Genomic DNA, 25,642 nt, shown 5'->3' on the forward strand with positions numbered 1-25,642 from the left:
GATTGCAGGTCGCAAGTTTTGCATCCCCATAACCAATCACATATTGCCACGTCATTCAGTTGAAAATGCTTAGTCTCTGCCTGTTGAAGAATCCCAAAGTGCAAAAGAAAACATATTTAAAAAATATTGTGGGCGATATCACATGCTATGATGTGCACAAAACGATCCAACACACCTCAATCAAAGCCTGCACGGTACAAGGTTATACAGTGAAAGATTCTTTGCACAAATTTGATATAAAGTTTTGTGTTTTTTTCTTAATTACACAACTCCTTTTGTTTTCGCTTTTTATTTATCAATAAAAGGAATTAATATTTTTAATAGTCTAAAATTTATAATATCTTTTTAATACTTTACCATGTTAAGCGTTAATGCTATATGTCAATTGCGATTTTTTATTTCAAAAATGTTATATGAAAGCTGAAAGTAAAAAATAAATAAAAAAAAAGCTCAGTTCTTCACAAATCACAATATGCATAGCCTATGCCCAATATGGTTTGTATTAACGACGGTATGATGTCAAGTCATGGCATTTCTGATTTTATTTTTGGCATATTTTTTGAATAAAATAAAAAATGATATATTATTAATTGTTAATATAAAATATTATTTAAATGTTTTATATAATTTAAATAAATAGTTTATATTTTAATATTAATAAATTATCACATTATTATAATTTATTTAAGAAAAATTATATGTTATATATGTATTACGTTATTGTATCTAATAAGAATTTAAATTTAGTATGTTCACATAGACTATATTTTGTTGATGTATAGAGTAAAATATAAATATAAAAATATAGACATTAGAATTTAGAAGCACAAACACAAAATATTTATATCTATATATTGTGTTTAGTAAAATTAACTAATAATATACACAAATATTTAAGAATTTAATTTTAACACATTGTCAATATAAAATTATTTTGTAGGTACATTTTATTATGTAACATCATATCAATAAAAAAAATGATCGTTTATATTAATTATTTGAATAATTATTCAAAAAAACGAATATAATTATACTATTATATAAAATGTTTTACTCATTAAAATTAAACTCCATATTTAAAACAATTAAATTACCCTCAATTCAATCACAAAATCCACTACCATTATTGCACACGCATCACCCCAAACACTACCACTGCCATTTTTTTATCTCTTCTGATCTCATTTTAAATTACCATTCTCAATCACTTTTATTCAAACAAATATATTTAATTAAATCAAAACAACAATAAAAATAATAATTAAATCTGGGACATAAACTAAACACACACATACATACACTCACACTAGTAGAAGGAAAAGGCAGTGTAATGGTGATGAGAGCCACTGTTGTCGTTGGTGTTAAGCTAGAGTGAGAAAGGGAGAAAGAGAGCTCAATGGAGGAGACAGAGGAGGTGTGGGGAACGATGGCAGTGACTGCAATTTGAAAAGAAGCTGACTGTGCAATTTTGGAATTAATGTATTTTTTATTTGTTTTGAGAATTGATGAATTTATTTATTTTTATTTTTTGAATAAAACCCATTTCATTTACTGTCAAGTTTCAATTCATCAACTCTTCTCTTCTACATATAATAATTAATAAATGCCTCTAAAATGCCTTTGAGAGAATCAATTTTTGTTGGGTTGGGTGAATAATACAATAATAGTTTCTAGATGACTTATTGGCTTTTTAGTGGCAATGGTACATTCAACCAACGTACCAAGCCATTAAACTAATTTCGATGTTTGACTTCATTCATAAATTAAACGTTAATTATCAACTTGCTAGCTTTTGAAACGTATTTATAGCTATCTATAGCTATACCTATATTAGTTAGCATTTTAAAAATAAAAAAAGAGAATTGTTTATTTTTTGTTCCAATTTATTCCTCAAAAGTTAAAATTGTAACTAATTTAAAATTTCAAGCCGAACATCTTAATTAGTGACATTGTCTTACTGAAATTCTTAATTAGTGATTATAACTATCATTTTAATCATGAAATTATCAACAGTTAACTTAAATTTTAATGAACTGTTCTTATTAAAAAATTTATCATTCCAATTTCATATGATGATAGATTTTTAATCTGTTTCAGTGCGACGAATTTAGGTAGATGTATTATGACCATCACAGAATTCTAGACCATCATGTTCGGTTTGAATTTGACCTTAAACCTCAATTACATTTATTCAACAAAAAATTTAAAATGCAAAATACTGAAAAAAGTGGACAAGGAATGCAAATCGTCCTATATCCATGTAGATGATACCTGAATGAGCTAAAATTCTCGTATCAAAACTCTTGTTTTTTTAGTTAGTATTAAATCTGATGAGAATAATATTCTACAACCAGCAATTCGTTGATTTTCAAATCAACCTATTGACTATCTATTATTTGATTTATTAATCCTTTATATTGGAATGGATGAAGAGTTAAATAGTTTGGCAATTCCTCACGTGGGGCTGAATCTAGAGAATTTTGAATCAGAGCTTTCGATTTTTGTTCATCTTTCGCTGTAATAATATCTTGAGGTTTGCAGCGATAACTTGGTATAGCTATCAAATATTGGAGTAACAGATTTAGCAGCTAGAAGATACATCACTAGTACCATGAAGCAAATTATTGCTCTAATTGATTAGCTTCACATGGTCATGGCCTTTAGTTGGGCAGTGTCACAACTAACAAAGAGACAAAGGAAGGTAATGTAGTTTGTATAGGCGTTCTCAGAGACCGTGATGATAAATTTTTTATCTGTTTTAGTGTGCTTTTTTTTATTTTTGTCAAGTTTTAGTACGAATTTGGACAGTTGTACTATATCTCTGATAGAGCTCTAGGTCATCTTGTTCGATTTAGATTTGGCCTTAAGCTTCGGTTACACTCATATATGCACGGAAATGGACTTTAAAGCAGTCATTACACTTTGTTGTTAAGACTCCATAAACATGCATTCCACAAGAGTTTTGGTTTTGGCTATCGAAAATTGGAATAACATATTTAACAATCGAAACATACATTACCAATATCGTGAAGCAAACGCTTGCACTATTTTATTCCTCCTTGTATTGCATTATGTTTTCATGCTAATTCCATAAGCATTTATTTTTTTTAGAGTAGTCTATTGTTAGTCTTCTATTTTTTAGGTGTTTACGCCCTGCTAATTATAAAAAATAATTTATTTCTTAATTAGGTTCAAGATTGTTGACATAGCTAGGTTCATTTTTTTCCATATCGAAAAAAAAGCATGGTGTAACACAATGAAATGGACGTGTGGCAAAAATTTTCACTGCTATGGTGGCAAAAATTTTTACTGCTATGTTAACAAATACAAATCGTAATCTACATTTTGAGTTTTTAAAAGTTTTTTGTTTCTAAAAATAACCAGACGCTCGCTGCGTTTTGAGTTTTCGTTTTGAGTTTTCTATTTTTATTTTATTTTAGAGTTGGCCAAACGCTGGTTGTGTTTTTGGAGCAATAATAATTAAATTTTTTTTGAAACCCACAAACGTAGGTTGTGTTTTAAGAGTGTCAGAAAATTTTTCTTGAAAGCCTCAAAACGTAGGTTGTATTTTGTATAGAAAATAATATTTTAATCGAGAGCCTTGCCTATAAATACAAAACACAATTTTATCCTTTTTCACTTCTCCTCTTGCTCTTTCTTGTATATAGTTCATAGCTGTGAGTCTTTTTTGACAATTAGTTGTGTCAAAAAAATCGGGTTATGTGAGGTTGAGGTTATGGAAGGTGTTGTAAATTTGTAAGTGTATTATAACGGTGAGATTATACCAAACACACACGAAGGTGTGACTTTTGTTTGTGAATGTCCATTATCGTTTGCTATTCCATACACTATGAATTTTGTAGAGTTGAAAAATGGTCTTTGTGATAACATACAAAGTCACATTTCGAAAAAGGGTGAGCAACATTTTATACAGGAATTATGTACAAGTATTTGGTAGATTGATACAGCTTTAAATAATCTCCATCACTGACGACGCAAGTATGCAGTATATGTTCTGTATTTATCGACAAACCTGATTTCACGTGCCGATGATAGAGCTGTACGTTGAGTTTGAACAGCAAATATGGATTGATGCGGTTGGCGACGATATCAACGTTGATGAACTCGGGGATATAGATTGGGAAGAAGATAACAATGACAGTGAAGAGGAGTTTGAAGCCAACTATGAAGTCGATAACGAAAATGATAATGGAGACTTGACAGGCAATCTGGCGATACAAAATGAGGCGCATGCGATTGTAAGTCAGCACCCTTTTGGCGTTCTGTCTTTTATGTGGACTCTGGATCTCGAAGTCATGCATATCCTGAAATTTCCTGAGTATGCGAATATCGGTATATTATCTTATGGTTATTAGTTAAAGTTACCACTACCATTAATTTTATTTGCCTTGTCCGATTGACGGTGGTTCGCATGTCGTAGGTGAATACAACGTTGCGGCAGAAGATGGTGAGTTTAGTGTTAGAATGAAATTTGGTTTTAGGAATTCGGTGATATCTGCAATCAAAAGCTATACTATCTCTAGAGGAGTTGATTACACTGTTTATGAGTCTGAGTCATAGACATTCAATGCGAAATGCATAGGTTATGGTGCAGGGTGCGATTGGCTTATCCGAGCTAGCTTGATTCAAAAGAAGGAGTGTTGGGAGATCAGGAGATACAATGTCAAACACACATGCACCATGGGCACGATTTCACAAGATCATGCCAAGTTGGACTCAGACACAATTGCAAATGCCATTAAGCAATTAGTTGAAGCAGACCCGTCGATAAAGGTGAAGTCTATTATTGCAGAAGTTCAGTCCAGGTTCAACTACACTGTAAGTTACCGCAAGGCTTGGTTGGCAAAGCAGAAAATCTGTCGCAAAAGTTTTTGGTGATTGGGAAGTTTCTTACCAGACTCTGCCAGTCTGGTTGAAAGCAATGACTGCAAAGATGCCAAGATCTCGTGTTCAAATAAAAACGATCCCCGTTTACCGTGAGAGTGAGGAGGTTCAAGGTGTAAGAGTTTCCCATCGCATTTTTTGGAGCTTCTATCCGTGTATTGTAGCATTTAGGCACTGCAAGTCACTGGTGCAGGTTGATGGCACACACCTGTACGAAAAATATAAAGGTGCATTTCTAGTTACGATTGCACGAGATTGGATCCAAAACATTGTGCTTATTTGCATTTGCGATAGTCGAGGGTGAGACGGCAGAAGCGCGGAAGTTTTTCCTAACCAATTTGCGGAGATATGTTGTTACCATTGATGGCATGGGCATTATTTTTGACTGCCATAACTCCGTCGACGCAGCAATAGCTCGCAGTAACGGTGCATGGTCACCACTAAGAGCATGGCACATGTTCTGCATCAGGCACATCGGGTCTAACTTCTTAAGGAGGTTCAAGGCTCCGTATTTGCATAAACTCGTGGTTAACACAGGTATTTGATTTCGCTATTATGGTTTTATTCACATTAATTTTGTGGCATCTACTTATGATTAAATGGTTTGTTCAACAAGCTATTTTAGGACGGAACAGGGGTACAACAAAAACTACCAACAGCTTAAGGAGTGGGGTGAGGCATATACTCAACTCAATGGTGCGATGAGATTGGTGTTCAGAGATGGGGTGTATTTATCCAGTGGCATAGTCTGTGTCCAAGCAATACAAGATAAACTACAACAAACTACTTCCTCGGTGCCTTCTTTGAATACAAAGATGGGTATATTTATCCGGTGGCGCATTCCATGTCCGTAAATTATACGAATGACCCTGAGACACTCCGACATCCAAACCGCCGCCAATATCAGAAGCACCGACATCTGGCATGCTCGTACTGCCAGTGTCATACAAACCAGAACCACTCATCCCCGGAGCACTCGGTCCACCGTAGTCAAACCAGTGCTGAAGGTGATGTCCCAAAAATTCCTCTTCCTACTGCGGGTATTCATTCAAATCGAATAACTTGGTACGCGGTGGTGCGGAAGAACAAGGATGATCTACATGACCGGATGATCGATCCATGTCGAAGTCACTGACATGACCTGATGTGGTGTGGCGAGAAGTAAACTGCTTAGAAGCAGCAAGTGACGGAAATATATAATATGTATCTCTCAGGACCTGAGACAAGCTGATGGTGTCAGATCCATCCAACGGACTAAACTGACCATCTGCTAAAATAACCATCTGTCGTATGTAGGGTTCAGCTGCCTGAGGTGGTTGTAGTTTCGGTATGTATGGTTGTTGTTGCTCCCATGCCGGTCAATGCTGTTGGTCGTAGGCCGGTGCCTGGAACTGCTGGACATATGCCGGGTCCTGAAAATGCTACTCATACCTTGGCATCTAGAACTGGTGCTCATATGCCAGGGCCTGAAAGTGGGTCTCTTAGCTATGATTTTTATCATAGTTATCAGAACCGAACCGGTATGACCAAGTTACCGGATCACTGATTCAACCGGTGGGTCACTGATTCACCCGGTTAACCCGATCATAAATTAAAAAATTATAAAATTATATAAATAAAATTAAAATAATGTCTTAAAACTAAAAATTCAACTATTTATAAACATTAATAATTTAATATCAATTTTTAAACTAGTTTCTCGTACAAAATACTTTCTCAATTTAAATAAACAAGGACGAGCGAAAAATAACACAATCGGTAAATTAAGTTCAATGGGTGATCTCAAAGTCAGCATCAATATCTTCTTTGGAGCTTGATCAATATTTTCCTCATTTTAAAATTCTAGCAAAAGAAACAACCACCAAAGTTTTTAAGCAACAAAAGATTTAGCTATTCAAGTATTCAACAAAAAAGTTTTTAAGCAACACAACAACAACCACCAAAGTTCACTGATGAGAATCAACAAATTTAACCACTCAAGTATTCAACTAATCAACTCTATTATCTAGCAACAAAATTTAACTCATTGACGTTATCCAGCAAAAAATAATTTTCTCTGGTTCAGCTACTCTAAAAAATTAAATACAACAGCAGCAACCACTAGATTCAATAATTCTAACTAAAATTTGCTCAAGTTCAACAACAACTCTAAAAAAATCAAATACAACAACAACAACCTCTAGATTCAACAACAATTCTATCTAAAATTTGCTCAGGTTCAGCAATAACTCTAAAAATCCAAATGCAACAGCAACAACTTCTAGATTCAACAACAATTCTAACTAAAATTTGCTCAACTTCAACAACAACTCTAAAAAATTAAATACAACAGCAACAATCACCAAATTCAACAACAATTATAATTAAAATATGCTCAGGTTCAAAAATAATTCTAATTTCATTGAAATTACACTGAACCAATGAAAGAACAGGGTCAAAAATGGAAGTGAGCTCACTTGGTTGACTGGTTTTGAGACCACGACACAAGAATACGACCACCACCACCACCACTCGAGGGAGCAGATGCTGCTTGACTAGTTCCGGCGTCTGCTTCTGCCGCCGACGAAGCGAACGTATGAGCACAAGACCGCGAGGACGACCGAGGTGAGGGGACGAGGTGAGAGACTGAGAGACTGACGAGGTGAGGCCGTGAGAAACTGAGCGTGACAACTGACGAGGTAAGGGAAGAGACGAATGAGTGATGAGGTGAAGGTGAGAACGTGAGCTACCGTGAATGATGGACTATCGAGCTCGAGAGAGAAGAGACACGAGGCTAGCTGGGTGTTAGGGGTGGGTTCCAATTCCATTCAGATTAGGGACATTAGCTATTAGGGTTTCATACTTTATTCATTCAAATCAACACAGGGGGAGAGGGGCTTGAAACGATGCCGTTGCAAGCATTTAAAAAAAAAAAAAGTGACCCGGACCGGGTTAAATCAACTGGCCAAGTCACCGGTTTTAAAGTCAAATCGGGTTTTACCGGGTCCAGTGCTTGTCCAATTCGGCAAGTGGCTCAGTCCAGCTAGGTGATCAGGTGACTGAATTTTCGGTCGAATCGACCGGGTCGAGTCGGGTTTGATATCACTGATTTTTATAACAATTTTATAACAAACATTACATTGACTAATAGGTCTAAAATGAGAAAATTTTTTAGGTCTAGGTACTTTAGGAATAATAAAGATGAGAGTATGGTTAACTGCTGAAATAAGAGATGGTTTCCTAAAAATTCGCTGAATCCAAAGAATGAGAGAGTCTTTAATAGTATTAAAACGGAAATCACTTCATCAAACACATCAAGGCATCAAATGGAATTAAAGTGAATTAAATTTAGCAATTTAAAGGCCTAAAAAGTATATTTTCATGTTATGCACAATTTAGGAAGAATTCACAAAACTATGCTATTTTAGTGAATAAATGTAGAAAAAATTAATAAAATCTACCAAATTCAATACAAAATAAACCATAAAATTGTGGTTTATCAAGTATCCCATGAGAATTGGAAGAACTTAGCTGGTAAACCATCCCGACTAGGTGCCTTACAACTTCCCATGTTAAAGACAACATTTTAACTTTATCCATGGAGACATTCTTTTTCATATAGTCCAGATCAGCAACTAAAATAGAAGAGAAAACACCTGAAAATAGGAAAAGGCAAAATCTCATGTTCCTTACAATATAACATTTTGAAAAAGGATACATCAATGGCCTTAAGAGTATTGGGATTATCAATCCAATTGCCATCGCTGTCCATGAGAGCCATAACTTTATTCCTTCTTCTCCGGCTATTTATTTTTTGATGAAAATATTTTGTATTTTTTGTCACCAAAATTGATAATCTTGTATCTAGACATTTGCTACCAGTATCTCTCCTTCTGAATAATAATAGTTTCATATTCCAATCAAAAGTCCTTTTGAAGCTTATTTACGAAAACGTTATATTCTAACGAGAGCTTCATATTTATTCCCTCCATTCTAAGCATGATAAGATTTTTTTCCTAAAAATATGTCCAAAGATGTCTCCTTCTCTTTTCCAACTATCGTCCACGAGATTTTTGTAATTTTTATGAAGAATTCATGGTGCTAAAAAACGAAAAGGTTTCTCTCTCTTTCTACCATCAATTGGTTAAACTCTAATACAATAGGTAAATTGTCTGATATGAGTTTGGGTAAGTGCTTAACTCCCACAGCAGCAAAGAGATTAGTGAACTCCACGTTGCACAAGAACCTATTAAGTCTCCTTTTAGTACCTCCTCTTTGCCAAGTGAAAGGTGGACTACAAAAACCCATGTCATTGAGCCGATAATTAATAATGCAAGCATTGAACTTTTTGTAATCTTGGGAGATGGTTGAGCTTTCCTCAGTGTCATTAAGGGATAAAATAGTTAAAATCCTCTCCATCACACTAGAGCTTAGAAATATTAGATGCTAAAAACTCAAGGTCTTCCTAAAATTGCCTTCTTTTCACCAAGTGGGGACTACCATACATGGCAGTGAACCACCTTGTATTATTCCCAGAGTTAGATATCTTTATGTGTATGAATTGTTATTGAATGTTGTTGGGTTCAACATTCCAAAAAGTATTATTCCACCAGCACTAAATACCCTCGAGAATCCATTCACATCACTTATACACCAAGAATCGAAACCCATCTTATTGATAATATTTTCAACTTTTCTACCTAAGACATAAGTTTCAATTAAAACACATAAGTTAATCTTATATATTTGAAAAAGATCTTTAATAATATGAAGGAACCCTTAACAACTATTCCTCTACAATTTCAAACCAATAAATTCATGATAAACATAAAAGTTAAGGGTTGAGAAAACATCCTAATAAACAGAAAAAAGCTTAATCCTCCATAGGCTTGGAACTTGAGGGAGATTCTCCCATAACTATATGCTGCTCTTGTGCATTCATATCATCATCTCCATGTAAAGGTTTTGGTTCCCCTAGGTCAAGAGGCTATTTGATAGAGCTTCCTTCGAAAAGTGTTGAGCACCCTGTCCCCTTATTTGAGCGACAATAGAGGAAGTAATGTATCATTAATGTCAGTCACAAAAACAAATTTACCATCTTCATACTTCTTTGCAAGAATATTTTGTAGCTTACTAAATTTCTTCCAATAATCTTGATATCCTCCTTCCTCGCTTATCTTGATGTTTGAGCTGTCCACATCAATAATAGGAGGTTGGATGTTTTTATTAATTATAACTTGCTTGCTTTCTTGTTTAGATTAGTTCTGATTTTTTTTTTGTTTTTTCTTACTTAGATTGGTAACTTTTTCCTTCATGTGTGGAATCCCATATTTGCCTTTATGAGAAATCTTTAGAGCATTAAAATTGTTGCTATTTTTTCTGCCCATTTACAGAGTAGATCTTTCTCAGTATTCAAGTTTGTGTTTAATAGCTGTTGGTGTATTAATTTCTTTTTAATTGTTGTTATTGTAATCCCCTTCATTTGAGGAATCAGGGTCTTCTTCAGACAAAACTTGATACCTGGCCGAATAGAAGCTTTTTTTTCCTCTTGGATTCTCTTCTGATTTTTATTTGAGCTTCCTATTATTTCTCTTGATAAGCATCCAAGGGCCAAAGGGATTTCCTTCGTTAATTCCATTATTTTTTCCATTTCCAGCTATTTCTACCTGATTAACGGATTCTATTTCATGATTTCTCACTGCAAGAGATTCTTTCCTTGATTGGTGACCATCTCCCAACAGTCCACTCTTATTTCTCTTTCTAACGCATGCCTTCCTGTTTGATCTTTCCGATTGCCCTCTGTAGTAGTCTCCACCATGCGAGTAAGCATATCTCTAATTAGTTCATCACAATTTTTCACCCTATGACCATATCAACCACACTTGAAACAAATTTGATGGAGCCCTTTTGTATTCCAATCTGGAATCCTTCCCAAGAGTCGAAAAAGAAGGGATGAGCTTTTGTTGCAGATTTATTTCCACGCAAATTAAAAAAAATGTACCTTTAGAGTGGATGAATGTGAGTTCATCAACCTTTACCATCGTACCTAAGACTTTTCCAACCTTCCACAAGAAATATATAATTCAACCAGAAGGTTAAAAATTCTCATCAAAACAGCCATTTTCTGAATATTCATGTCTTGGGGAATAAATATAGGCCTCCATCTCTAAATCAATAGGTAATGATCTGCAACCATCCATAGTCCCTCAAAGAGGGCTTGGGAATAATCTCCTAATCAAAGAATCAAATTAAGAAGAAATTTTTCTCTAGATCCATGACTTAGACCATATCTTTTCATATTCAAGATTAATTCTTCTCCAATTTTTTAACCTTGTGGAAGAAAAATCACAAGCCCATTGACGACAGTATTAATTGAAGATTGCAAGGAGATAAATATTGGAAGTTATGTTAGAGGAAATCATTATTTAGATAGATTTGATTCTATTTTAGTTTTGATTCTGTTCTAATTTGAATTTTAAATTAGGGTTAGTATTTAAGGTAGAGGGAGACTCTCCGAAGGGGGCTTCTCTTCTTCGGCAATTTTGAGTTTTAATTTCTTAAGGATTTCAAGGACGAACATGAGTTTCTAATTCTCCTAAGTTAAGGTTAGGAGCTCTGTTGATTCTATGGATTAATGTTTTAAGCTTTTCTACCTTTGATTTATGCATTGATATCTTTTCAAGAAAATATTTTCGTTCTTCATCTTAAAGGGTCTGAATGTGTTGGGAAACAATTCTTCTCTGATTTAAATTTTTTTAACTTCTTAAAAAAGTTGATTAATTGAATTAAACTTGAAAATCGATTCTCATAATTCTTAAGTTTTGAAACTGGATTACCTTCATTGTACCTGTCTTTCCATAGCTAATAGATTTAGATTCTTATCGAGAGGATTCACAATAAGAGATCATTTTCAAGGTTTGCATCATTCATCATATTCTTCAAGCGAAACATCAATGTTAGGCTTAGAATTGAAAAGAACGTCTAGTTCTACGTTAAGAGCTATGAGATTTTCATCTGACTCGTACTCCTCGGCAATTAGGTCTCCTATCTCTTTAAGATTCAGGTTGTCAAAATCATTGTCAACCACCATATCTCCATTAGACACCTTTCGACGAGTAAATTGTTTCTTTGACACGTCATCATCACTTTTATTATTGGATGAATTGAAAGCTATCTTTTCATCAACCATGTTTTTATGGATCTAATTTGCCTCCACTTTCACATTGTATGTTAATGGATCTTCTACCATATTTTTTAATGGAGTTACATCATTTAGTTCATTCATTTTAATTTTTTTTATATTTTTTGTTACTGGATCTTTTTGTTCGGTGACCGCTTCTCTAGATTGACAGTAAGATTCTCAGGGTTTATAGAGAAAAAAATGGTCGTTTGTTTAAATTTAAAGCTTAACATTATGTTTGGATATAAGAAAAAAAATGGGAGAAAAGAAAATAAGAGGAAAGAAAATGAGAGAAGAGAAAATAAAAGAAAAAATGGAGTTATTGTGTGTTGTTTGGATGAAAAGAAAATGAAAAAAAAATTTTCTTTGTTTGAATAGAAAGAAAAATTAAAAGAAAAAAATCATAATGATATAAAATTACATTAATATCCTTATAAAAAAATAGAAATATTTTTATTTATTTATGTTTTATTGTATTTTATAAATATTATAAAAGATTATAATTTTATATATTTGATTTAAATTATTTATCTAATACATATATAATGTTTAAATGTGAATCTCTATTATAATAATATATTAAAATTATTAAACTAAATTTATATTAATAATTATTAATAATAATAAAATTATGGATAATATTATAAATACACAAAAAATAATATTTTTTTCTTATTTTCTTGCTTGTAATGGAGAGAAATTTTTTTTAATAGAATCTATACCAAATTTTTTTCTTTCTATTTTTTTAACTTCTAAACAAAAAAATTTCACTTTTTTATTATTATTTTTTTTATTTTCTCTTAAACCAAATATAGTGTAACAGTATACTATAAAGGAAAAAAAAAGTACATTGCAAATTTGCAATACATAAAATCATTAATGATGATTTAGGTCTTATTACCCGTCGTTCATATTATTGGGTTTGGCAAAATGAAGCAATCACCTGCTTTTAATCCAACTGTTACTATTACTGAGAATACTAACCTTGAAAATGGAAATTAACAAGAAGAAAAAGAAAAAAAAGAAAGAAAAATTATTAAATAAACATGGCATGAAACAGAAGGCGGTAAACGTGTCACCTCATGAGTGTTACACCAAACACACAGGATTGTGATTCCACTGCATGCGATCCCACCCCGTCAACCAAACAGAACACACTAGTACAAAGTACAAACAAGTCAAGTGCGCCCCTTTTTATATTTGGTGATTGTTATCATGTCTAAAATTATTGTCTAATTTATTAAGAAAATTAAGAATTAATATTTAATTTTAAAATTATAAAAATAAATCATTTTAAATGTTTAATTCCATTTCAAAAAAAATTATACAAAAATTTGGCACCAAATTATAAATCATAAAATCCATTCTTATATTTTTTCAAAAACCTCACTATCCTGCGCCGGGTAAGCGTAATGCGCACCCACTACTATTTACCGTTTACCCTTTTCCCTAACACGCACGACGAGTGCGCTCTACGCACCTTGCGTGTCCAAGTCCAACTCTTTCTCATCTCTAGTTAAACACCGTTGACTACAATAAATCTCACACTTTTCCCATTTTTTCTATTTTCTTAACATTTTCGTTTTTCAAAATTTTTCTTCATATACTATGACCGCACCGCCACTCGCCGGAAAATCTTCGCCGGTGTATTTTCCAACTTCCGCTTCTCTCTTCGATAACGTCCTTTAGCTTTCGGTACTATTCTCTGTCTTCTGCACATATCTTCTTCCCCGCTTCTAGCTTATTGCATTTTGGCCGTGTCTGAAACTTAGGGTTCCTGGAACCCTAGACGCCGCTTTCGGAACTTCTCCATGACATTCGGAGTGAGATTTTGGAGTTTTTCAGCTGATTAGGTTGGATTGGTGGCTGCATCTTGTTGTTCTCTGTTTCTGTGATTTTTTTTTTCGATTCTGTTTACGGAAGTTCTTGAGAATGAAGCGATTGAGGTCAAGCGAAGATCTCCACTCGTACAGTGACAAGAATGGCTGCAAGGATTCGAATCTGAACCGGTCATTTTCGTCGTCGCAGCGAAACTTCTACTATAAGCCTGACAGTGCACCGCGGAAAGGCTCGCTATCTTCGTCATCGTCTTCTCGCCATGACAGAGATCGAACGTTGGATGAGGATCGGGAGGGTTCAAGGGTGATTCGGAAGCGATCGGAACATGATTTCGACGGTTTCGATCGGAGGAAGGGGTTTGATCGGTACAGAGACGGTGGCGGTTACGGCGGCGGTGGAGGAGGAGGAGATAGAAGTTTGATTCACCGGTCAGAGAGCTTCTGCGGAGGTTCGAGGAGGGAGTTTCCGAAGGGGTTCCGGTCGGAGAGGGACCGGCCGAGGAGGGAAGGCAGCGTGTCTTCGTGGCGGAGAGGGTTGAAGGATTTTGATGAGAACGGTGGCGGAAGCAGAGGGAGTAGTAGAGTTTCTTCGACGGCAGAGGAGAGGGTGGTGAGGTCGCCGAAGGGTTTGAGGGATGTGAAGTCGCCGACATGGTCGAAGGACTCAGAAAGTGAGCAATCGAAGAAGAGGTCTTCGTCTCCGAGAGTATCGCTGAGAGATGACAAGTCCAAGTCCAAGTCTAAGTCACCAACTTGGTCCAAGGACTCAGAAAGTGAGCAATCAAAAAGTTGTGAGCGGTCCAAGAGTGTTGAGCAGTTTAAGAGCGTTGAGCAGTCTAAGAATGTTGAGCAACCCAAGAGTGTTGAGCAGTCGAAGAGCATTGAGGTGAAGAAAACCGAGGAGTTGCAGGTTCAGAGTGGAAGCAGCAGTGAAATGGAAGAAGGGGAGTTAGAACCTGAGCCTGCTCCTGCTCCTGTTCCTCAGGCTGAACCAGAGGCGGCTCTCAAAGTTGCTTCTGAAAGTGAAGAACGCAAGGATTCTGCCCTTTTGGAGAATGCTGAGAAGGAAGTCATGAATGAATGTGAGGTCAATGCTACAAAGGCTGCAAAGGGCGATACACAATTATATGAGGAAAAACCTAATATGGACATTGATTCTGAGGTGAAAAATGCAGAAAAGGAAGCCGATAAGGTGCAAGATGTTCAAGACAATCCTGCGAAGGATGTTCCTGTTGCTAATACTGAAGTCAAACTGGCTCGTGATGTTGTTAATAGAAAAGAGGAGTGTTTGAAGGCTGACGATTCTGAGTGCAAGGAGGAAACAAAGAAGGATGCATATTTGGCGATGTCTGTGGTTAACGAAGAGGAGCAGAAACAGGACAAGGGTGTAGATTTAAAAGCTAGCGCAGGTCTTGACAAACCAGAGTTAAATGATGAAGTCTCAAAAGAGAATGAAGCTCCAAAAGAAGTGAATAGGGAATTCATGGCGGAGGGTGTGGCCAACAACATCAAGGATAAAGGGAAAAGCGTCTCTGTTACCCCAACTAATGTTGCCCATTCTTCAGAAGATGGCTTGTGGACTGATAGAGGATCAAGAGATCTTGCCACATGCTCTGCTGATGTTATGGACGGCCCTAGCACCAGAGGATTCGAGTTATTTTCTAGATCTCCTGTCAGAAAACCGGAGAAAAAGGAGCAGTCTGGTCTCAGCAAGAAGGATGATGGTCTTGGAATGGAGCAGCTTGATCTTTCTCTTAGCTTACCAAATGTTCTGTTACCTATTGGTTCTCATGAGATGGCAACGCAAGCCCCTGGATCCCCCAGTCAAGCTCGGAGTGTGCAGTCTTTAAGTACTACATTTTGTACCAACTCAGATGGTTTTACTGCATCAATGTCTTTTTCAGGTTCCCAATCTCTCTACCACAATCCAAGCTGTTCTCTAACAAAAAATGTAGTTGACTATGAACAATCTGTTGGCAGCCGCCCCTTATTTCAGGGAATTGATTGGCAAAGCCTATCTCAGAATGATCCCAAACATAAAGAAGTTCCTTATAGCAAGATAACTTCTGCAAATGGAAATGGTTCATTTTACCAATCTCAAGCATCATGGGGTGTTTTAGATGGTCAAGTTGTGAAGGGTCAACAATCTAGGGTCCTAGAAGGAAGTTCAAAAATGGGCAGCGGACTTGACAGGCAATTGAGTTTTCAGAAGCAGTTTTCGGGACAGTCAAGACGCCATGATGATGTTAGATCTCCTACACACAGTGCTGGGTCTCATGACATTGGGTCAAATTATAGTCGTGAGAAAAAGGGGGAAGCCAAGGATAGGAGTAGTGGTAGTTTGTATCGAACTACTAGCCAAAAGGAGCAAGAACAAATTCTGATGGGTGGAATTGACTTTGTTGAGACTATCATTGCAAAACTGGTTTCTGAACCAGTGAATGCGACGACTCGAAAGTTCCATGAAATGGGAGGACAGCCTGTAGCGTTTCTGAAGGAGGGCATTAGGGAAATCATGCTTAATCCAGATAAGCACGGGCAAATACTTGCTTTTCAAAAAGTTCTGCAGAATAGGTCTGACATAACCGTGGATGTCTTACTAAAGTGTCATCGAGTACAACTGGAAATTTTGGTTGCTTTAAAAACTGGTTTAACCCATTATCTTCACATAGACAACAGCATTCCATCTTCTGATTTAGCTCAAGTTTTTCTGAACCTAAGATGTAGGAATCTTTCATGTCGAAGCCAATTGCCTGTGGATGAATGCGATTGCAAGGTTTGTACACAGAAGAGTGGTTTTTGCAGGGAATGCATGTGTCTGGTGTGTTCTAAGTTTGACAACGCATCAAATACATGTAGTTGGGTTGGGTGTGATGTTTGCCTTCACTGGTGTCATACTGACTGTGGGTTACGGGAGTCTTATATTAGAAATGGTCACAGTACTACTGGGACAAGAGGAATGACAGAGATGCAGTTTCATTGTATTGCTTGTGATCACCCGTCTGAGATGTTTGGCTTTGTCAAGGAGGTGTTTCAAAATTTTGCAAAAGATTGGCCAGTTGAAACCCTCTGCAAGGAGCTTGAATATGTGAAGAGAATTTTTAATGCCAGCAAGGACATGAGAGGGAGACAACTGCATGAGATTGCAGATCAAATGCTACCAAGGCTGGTAAACAAGTCGAACCTGTCTGAGGTTTTGAGGCACGTAATGTCTTTCCTTGTTGGTGAGTAACATATTTCTTGATAATTACATTATTGATAAATTACAACGCTTTGTTATTTCAATACTTTTAGCTGAATTCTACACTGTATATCGGTAAAATTTCCACAAGAACATATGGATAAATCTTATAATACTGAGTTATATTTGCTGTCTGAATGACATACACCAAAAGGTTTTGGTTGTCAGATTTGAGTGAATTCTGAAAACTTGAGAACGGGATGAATCTGAGTATGATAATTTGTTTTGCTCTGCAGTGTGTCATTCTGTTATACACTTAGATCTGTATTTTATGTAATTTGAACTCTATTCATGAATTTAAGTCGAAGGCAGGAAATCTAATACTGCAGTTTTTCGTATTTTTATCATGCCTAATTGCCTATAAAGCATACTATTTCAGATCTCAGATTGTGCTATTTCCTAAGTTTGATTTTATTTTTTCATGTTTAAATTCCTAGTGCTTTCAAGCTAAATTGTGTTTGCATTTTTTTACCCTACATGTTGTCCATATTTCAGATGGGGATTCTTCCAAATTAGCCATGGCTACAAACTTATCTGGGAAGGAACGAAGTAAGGAAATCAAAGGGGTAGCTGGGCCAAGCCAGGAAGCTTCTTGGCTGAAATCTACTTATTCGGAGAAGAAACCTGTGTTAGAAAGGCCAGCAAACATCCTTACCAGCTTTGATCAAAATGATAAAAGGACACTGGCGCCTGAGCTGCAAATGAGCATTGTCCCAAAAGACTTCTGTTTTGATGAATTGGAGAGTGTAGTTAAAATCAAACAAGCAGAGGCTAAAATGTTTCAGTCACGTGCTGATGATGCAAGAAGAGAAGCTGAAGGGTTGAAACGTATTGCCCTTGCAAAGAGTGAGAAAATTGATGAAGAGTATACTCAGCGAATTGCGAAGCTGCGACTGGGTGAGACAGAGGAAATGCGTAGGCAGAAACTCGAAGAACTTCAAGCATTAGAACGGGCACATCTGGAGTATTTCAACATGAAAAGGAGAATGGAGGCAGACATTAAAGATCTTTTATCTAAAATGGAAGCTACTAAAAGGAGTCTTGCCCTGTGAAGCTGACAACACTCTAGAATAGTTCTTTCAGGTAAATGTAATCTTCCATCTTATAATTTGTAGGTTTCAATTCCATCTTAATGTTATGAGTTACTGTAGTTTCTGATCCATAGATTGATGTATCTATCTGCTGTTGTAGTTCATTTGGGATTCAAGCTGCTAACCAAGATCTTGTACAGAGATTCCAACAGTTAATTACTCTTATTAAACAATTGGAATTACAAAAGCTATTTAAACTAGATTACTATTAAAACACCCTTGCAAGAATTTCCACTATTTGGCTGCATTTGCTAAGCAGAATTTTTCTACCGACTCACAAGAGGAAAAGGATAAACTTAGCTACATATTGTGCTTTAAAAGTTTGCCTAGAGTCGAGACCTTAATCTTCGGTGTGTTGTTTTTATCGCAAATACTCCACGAAACTTCTGAGAGGGTTTTTTACTGTTTTATTTCATGTGTTGGTCTATCGTAATGCTCACTGTTTATCATTCCAATTTTTATGCCAGTTTGAATTTTGAGAGTAAATTATTATTTCTACCTATGAAAGTTTTAAACGCTGACAAATTTGCTCACGAAGAAAAGAAAGTGAAGTTCTACCAATGAAAATTGAAGTTCTACCATGAAAGATGAGTACAAAATTTTTCAAATACTAAAAAATTACTTAAAAAATTTAAATTACCTTCTTCCAACCTCAGTTAACCTCACTACTTATTACTCCCAATCACCAATGCAAGTATAAGCAACAAATTATTTTTCTTCTGAACAAAACTCAACTACTTGATTGTTTTGTTTACCTCCTTGATTCTGATAATTGTTCCCTCCTCCCTTCTTTCCTCCATTATTGCCCTGAACTTGGAACAGCCGGCACCACCACTGCCACTGCCTTGCTTTTCGCTACCTCCTTCACCACCACTGCCACCAACCCCACCCTTGGGAGCATTTGTGAACTGTGGATGGTTCCCATTCATCATCATGTTGGGCATTCCGTTCACCATCATGGGGCTTGGGGGCTGCTTCATCTTGTTGGGAGGAGGAAGCGTGTCTATGTTATCGTCAAATCTATCATCGTCATAGTCCTCATCAAACACATGGTCTACTTCGTCATCGATGAAATCCTTCAAAAGAACAAAGGCAAAGTTGAGATTTGGGAGAGTGGGTGTTGATGTTTGGGGAGTGAGACAGTGAGGTGATAGGGAATAACAGGAACAAATGGATCAAGATAATTAGGGTTAAAAAAAAGATAATTTGAAGTTTTTAGGTAATTTTTTAGTATTTGGATAATTTTATCGTGCAAAATTCATTATAGGTATAATTTTAATTTTTTTTTGGGTAGATTTATCGGTGTTTAAAATTTTTAAACGTAAAAATGGTCAACCTAGAGTTTCATTTGGGAAATGGATCCTCTCTATTTTTTTTAACACTTAAGAAAATAAAGCGTGATTTTCCATCTTTAATTTTATAAGTGAGACAAAAAATAAATAGGAGAGAGAGAGCAATAAAAGGTGAGATTAAACACTGGATACCATCCAATTTTTTTCACATGACATAATATATTTAGAATCATTAAAATAAGTTATTAGTGTATTTGACTATTTGTGTATAAATACATTATAAATGCCAATGAATTATAGCTCAAATGGTATAATCTTTTGATACTCATCTAAGAGATTGTAGGTTTGAGTCTCTTTATTTTTGACAAAAAAATACATATGATTTAATTTATTTTTAATGTATATTTATATTTTAATATTTATTTTATACTAATAACTAATTTTAATGATTAATTTAGTGTATATGTAGTATAATTGATTTAGGATAATTAACTATTTATTATATGTTGGATATAATTATTTTATCATCAATATAACAACCGGCAGGGGCGGAGCTAGATAAAATATTAGAGGGGGGCAAAAAATATTTATATAATAAACTAAGACTAAAATAAAATTTTAAGAAGAGGCTAAATTAAAATTTACATATAATTTATATGTAAAAAATTAAAATTAGGGGCCATCACCCCCCTTTCCTACCACCTGGCTCCGTCCTTGACAACCGGTAATTAAGATGAACTAGTATATGTTCCCGTATCCTACACGGGATAATACATAAAATTATATAAATTTTTTTATTAAAATTTAAATGAAAAATATCTATAGTAATTATTATTATTATAAATATTTTACAACTTAAAAATATTAAAAATAATTAATATTTATTTTAATCAATTTGAATTGGATGAATGGTCATCTCATTTGTCCATTTAAGTAAGATAACAATCCATTAATTAGTGACAGACCCTTAATAAATAGAGTATCAATATGTGGTGGATTAGTCATCGACTTGTCGAGTTAGAAAATTCGTTGAAAAAAATTGTATTTGCCTTTAAAATAGATTAATTTTCCATTAATAGCAATACTTATGGACTTTTGTTTTGTTAAAATTTACTTGGGACAATTTTATTTGTTGGTATCATATTCATTCTTGAAGTCAAAACAATATGATCAATACTGTTACTTGTTAAAACTTCACATTTTATGAAATGATTTCTAAATTTTTAAATTCATAAACTTATGTCATTACAAAAATTATTAGATCGATCGATTAATATTTATTGGTAACATAGTGTACCGAAACACCATCATTGAATATTAGTTAGTATGAAGAGAAACCAATAACAACTTTTGTTATTCAATATATAATTTATTCTATTAAAAAATAAATTAATATTTTCTAAACTTGTAAATACATTTTTTTCTAATTTCTTACATTATTTTATTTAACAATATTTATCATTAAAAAATAGCAAAAGACCATACTATTTTACAATATATATGATGTGCAAATTAATTTTTTATCTTGAAATTAATTCTGATTAGTGAGATAAAATTTAAAATATTTTTTTATTTTCTTACTCAAAATTAAATTTAAATTTAGAATTGATTAACAACTCATTTTTTTAATTTTAATAAAAAAATTAATTGGTTCGATATAAAATATTGAGCATTTACATTTAAATTTTAATTACCAAAAATTGGATTAAAAATTAATTATAAACTTAATAATTGATAATATATATTATAATATATTAGTACATAAATAATAATATCCAATGTATTAATTATTTATTTTTTTGACAGATTTAATGTATAATCTATTGAGAATTGATTTATTATCCAAAATTTCTTTCATAAACTTTGTAATATGTGAAAATAGTGATCTTATTTTTTATTATTATTTAAGAAAATTTTTATAATTTTTTAATTATGTAATTAACTTAATTCATAACCTTTATTATTGCTTTTATAATAAAAAAATATCAATTTATATTATTTACATATTTTTTACTACTAATAAATAAATAAGTATTTGTACTATTATACTTATTGTCCTAGATAATAACTTAAATTACTTATTTTGTATGTTAAATAACATTTTATATGTTAAATTTATTAAATATTAAGATGAAAAATTTATTCAATAAATTATATAAATAGTCATTACAGAAAAGAAAAAAATTATGTATCATATATAATAATCCTTGATATATATAGTGTCATGTATACATTAAGATTATCTATTTTAATTATGTGAGTAATTATTTTTATTTTTACTTTTTTGTTACATCAGAAAATAATATTTAAAACTAAAAAATAGATAATTAATTTTTTTAATTTGAATTAAAAAATATCTTATAAAATATATCCAACTTATATATATACTAAGTGCTATAATATTAAATTGTATAGTATTTGCTATAACAATGACATAAAATATTAATCCAAGATATATTTGGATCTAGTAAGACCTCAATGCAAGTAAGATCAACTAAAATCTACTGTTAGGGTCCTAAATCCGACTTAGGTTCATTACCTTAAATGTCCAAAGCAGATGAAGTCCACGTATCCCCTTTTAAATCGGCTCAGATTGGATCCTATTGCTAGTTAGATATGGTAATGAGTACTCAGGGGAACGTGAGAAGCCCCCTTTCCATCCCTCACTCCTATTTAAAAAAAAATGCCCCGTTCCTTCTCTGTCATTACAAGTTCCTGTTTAATTATTCCTTAGGGAATGCAGATCTCCTCGGGTATCTACGAATATTCTTTGAAAACTTTTGAAAAAAATTAACACAAAAAAATATAATATAATAATCATAAAATAATCGATTCAATATAATTCAACACAATTTATAACATATTTGTTATGAAAAATAACATTTCAAAAGGAGAAAACATAAAAACATAATCCAACATAATAACATAACATAATTTTTTAGGACGATACTGAGTGACGTAGTGACGAATTTGAGAGGCAGAAAAAGTGAGTTAGAGAGAGAGGATCAAGGCTTTTTTATTTACATAGATATGTAAATTGAGTCATGCACGTAGCCCTTTTTATTTTAGAGGATATATGTAAAATTGGTTTGTAAATGGTTTATAAAGGTGATTTACCCCACATATTATAACTTGTGAAATCATAATATTTTGAGAAGTGATGTATAGACAACTTAAATATTGATAAGTCTGAAAATTTAAAAAAAATATCAAAAAATTACATGTTGACCCATAAGATTTTAAAAAAAAATTGTCCATAGTCTATGATTAATAACTTTAAAATTATATATATGTTATTTATTTTATATATTTTTTATTTAATAGAGACATATAATTTTGTTATCGGCAATGTTAATGGTTATAAAGAGATTTTTACTTTTAAATAAATTATAGAGAAATTAAAAATAAAATTGGTTGCTATTTTTCTGATAATTTATTTATTTATTAGTTTAAATTAAAATTAAATTATATATTTAATTTATATTTATTTGTTTATCCTAATGATTGTATATAATAGATAATATATTTAAGCATGTTTTGAAAGAAACTATTGAATTTTATATAATTAAAAGTTAACTATGAAATTAAAACTAAGATGAAGTGAAATACAATAAACATATGAGGAGTGAAAGTAAAATAAATAATTAAAAATAAGATAATAAAATAATTAAAAAAGTAAAAAAGACAGAAAAGCAATGCATGTAGTTGATAAAAATACACTGTAAAAAAATTAGTATAATCAATAAATATATGAAAGACAAAAATTAAGATATATTTTTGTTAAAAAATTCAAGAAAAATATTGTGAAGAAGAACCTATTAATTAATCATGTTTTATAAAAATATTATAAAAATTTTAATGTTAGTAAATAAAATAGTAACTCCTTTAAGAACTATTAATCAAAATACATAAAAGTACATTCTGATTCATAGATATAGAAAATAATAAGAGAATGATTTAAATTAAATTCATTTATTTTATTTTTATTTATTATTTATTAAATAATTTAATGTTTATTTAATTTTAGTCAAATCAGATAATATAATTGATTAGTTACAATTAATGTTATTCACCCTAATGGTATAATTAAAATATATTAAAACTCTAAAACTAAAATTACAATTAAATATTAAGAATAAAATTAAAATAAAGTTTCATTTGCTATCTTGTAATTTTTTTTAATAAAAATCTCATTTATACATTTTTAAAATGTATCACTTTAATACAATGATATTTTTATTAAAAAAATATGATAAATATCTCATATATTTGTTAATAAATTATATATAAATATTTTTTAAAGTATATCACTTTTATTATATGAAAATAACTTAAATATCTTTAAATGGGATAATGATAATTTATTAAGTATTATATTTTTTATACTAATTTATATTTAATAATTTACCTTTAACTTTTAATTATAATAAAAATATAAGATATGATGCCAAAAAAAAAAAACTAAAGCGACATAAATTTTTTACTAACAAAAATATATTTTTTTCATTTTTTAAACACGTATTTATTTTTTTAAGTTATACATTTTAATTTATATAAATTAATGACAATTAAATGTATAAAAAATACTAATTAATAAAGAAATAAAATTTAAGATAAACATGTTCTGAATAAATTGAAATAAAATAAAGACTTTTAATTATGATAATTAATTATAATCACATATATTTACTTCAAGATTTATACTTCGAAAATTCAATATATTAATATTTTGTATTTTTATATCTTAATTTTAGACTATCACAAACATTAGTTACTCTCCAATAATGATAATACTTTTAAAAAAATAAACATAATTAAATGATCTTAAAAATATATAATAATTTTTAAAATAACAAAAAAAATATACAATTACCTAAAATATAATATTTGTATAGTAACTAAAATTTAGTTGCCAATATAAAAGTAATATATAATATCATTTTGTAATCAAATAAGTGTTTAATCAAAGAATGAATATTTATATAATAATGCGACAAAATAAATTAAAGTTTGAATTTAACAATAGCAAGCACTCAAGTTTAAATTTTCATAAATTAATTTATTTTTGATAAAGTGAATTGCGCAATAAAAAAATCATTAAAAAAATCATATATTAAAGTAGAAAACAATTTATTTATAAATACAAATCTAAAAAAATTATTCTTAAAAGTTGAATATGCAAGTAAAAAAATAAATGATAACTTGTAAAAATTATCTCTAGAATTTATTACAATAAATAAAAAACTGTAAAAGTCATTTATCTATCTAAATTAAATTATATTAAATTATAAGATATCTAGATATTTAATCAATCTAATTAATTAGTTTGTAACTGATTTGATTTAATAATTTAGAAAAAAATTGAATAACCCTTTTTAGAAATATATATACCAATATAAATAATAAAGAAACAATCAAATCCAAAAAAGTTACAGAACACCTATCATACACTACTATTGTTAGTATTGAGGAAGCTTTAACCATTTATTCTTTTATTGGCTGTCTTTTTATCTACTCTGCACTTTATCTACGGATATGTTAAGAATTAAACTTATGCTTCAACCTTTCCAAATTCTATATATTCTTGCCAAACACAATATTATTATGTCTTTTTTTTATATATAGAAACCATTGAATGGAAGAACCGTTGGTAAAAAAATGAGGTTCTCTTATAATATGTATGACTTTTTATGATAATAAATTAAAAATAAAAAGCATAAAATAATATTGTGTATATTTAAGTTAATTTTAATCTTTTTTATAACTAGATTTGTCATAATGTAATTGATAAATAATGACAGTTAATACGGATTGGATATGTTTTGAGTATGCTATACATTTTATAATTTTGTACGAAATAATATTAATTTTAATTTATATATTTATTATTGGGTATTAAAAATAAAAAGTATTTGTATTGTTATCATTTTTTAAATTTTCATCAACTCGGACCGTGATTAGGCCTAAAAGATCATCTACCTCGTTGGAAATAAATGTAATCTAATCAATTTTCATCTGATAGTGCTATACATTCGCATAATTATAGGAGAATTAACTTTAGCGAGATAACAATATGGTATTTAGTTATTACATGAGTATTTTTATATATGAAATTA

General features: G+C 31.9%; 1 protein-coding gene across 3 annotated transcripts; it reads left to right on the top strand.

Moving 5' to 3' along the window:
* The first annotated feature begins 13,624 nt into the window (after window positions 1–13,624).
* On the top strand, window positions 13,625–19,506 carry LOC130968234 (protein OBERON 4). 3 transcript variants are annotated; one of them, XM_057893406.1, is made up of 3 exons: window positions 13,625–17,126; window positions 17,639–18,226; window positions 19,057–19,506. In XM_057893406.1, the coding sequence occupies exons 1-2, from the start codon at window positions 13,997–13,999 to the stop codon at window positions 18,193–18,195; spliced, it is 3,687 nt and encodes a 1,228-aa protein (XP_057749389.1). In that variant the 5' UTR covers window positions 13,625–13,996; the 3' UTR covers window positions 18,196–18,226; window positions 19,057–19,506. The 3 variants fall into 3 exon arrangements, with proteins under 3 accessions (XP_057749389.1, XP_057749388.1, XP_057749387.1); XM_057893405.1 differs by lacking the exon at window positions 19,057–19,506 and adding an exon at window positions 18,335–18,434; XM_057893404.1 differs by lacking the exon at window positions 19,057–19,506 and having other exon boundaries at window positions 17,639–18,434.
* The last annotated feature ends 6,136 nt before the right edge of the window (window positions 19,507–25,642 follow it).

This window comes from Arachis stenosperma, chromosome 3 (genome assembly GCF_014773155.1).
Source record: "Arachis stenosperma cultivar V10309 chromosome 3, arast.V10309.gnm1.PFL2, whole genome shotgun sequence".
Classification (NCBI taxonomy): Eukaryota; Viridiplantae; Streptophyta; class Magnoliopsida; order Fabales; family Fabaceae; genus Arachis; species Arachis stenosperma.

Coding starts and splice junctions, on each gene's coding strand:
- LOC130968234 (XM_057893406.1), top strand. CDS start 13,997: ATGAAGCGATTGAGGTCAAGCGAAGATCTCCACTCGTACAGTGACAAG. Junction 17,127..17,638: donor CGTAATGTCTTTCCTTGTTG/GTGAGTAACATA, acceptor TCCATATTTCAG/ATGGGGATTCTTCCAAATTA.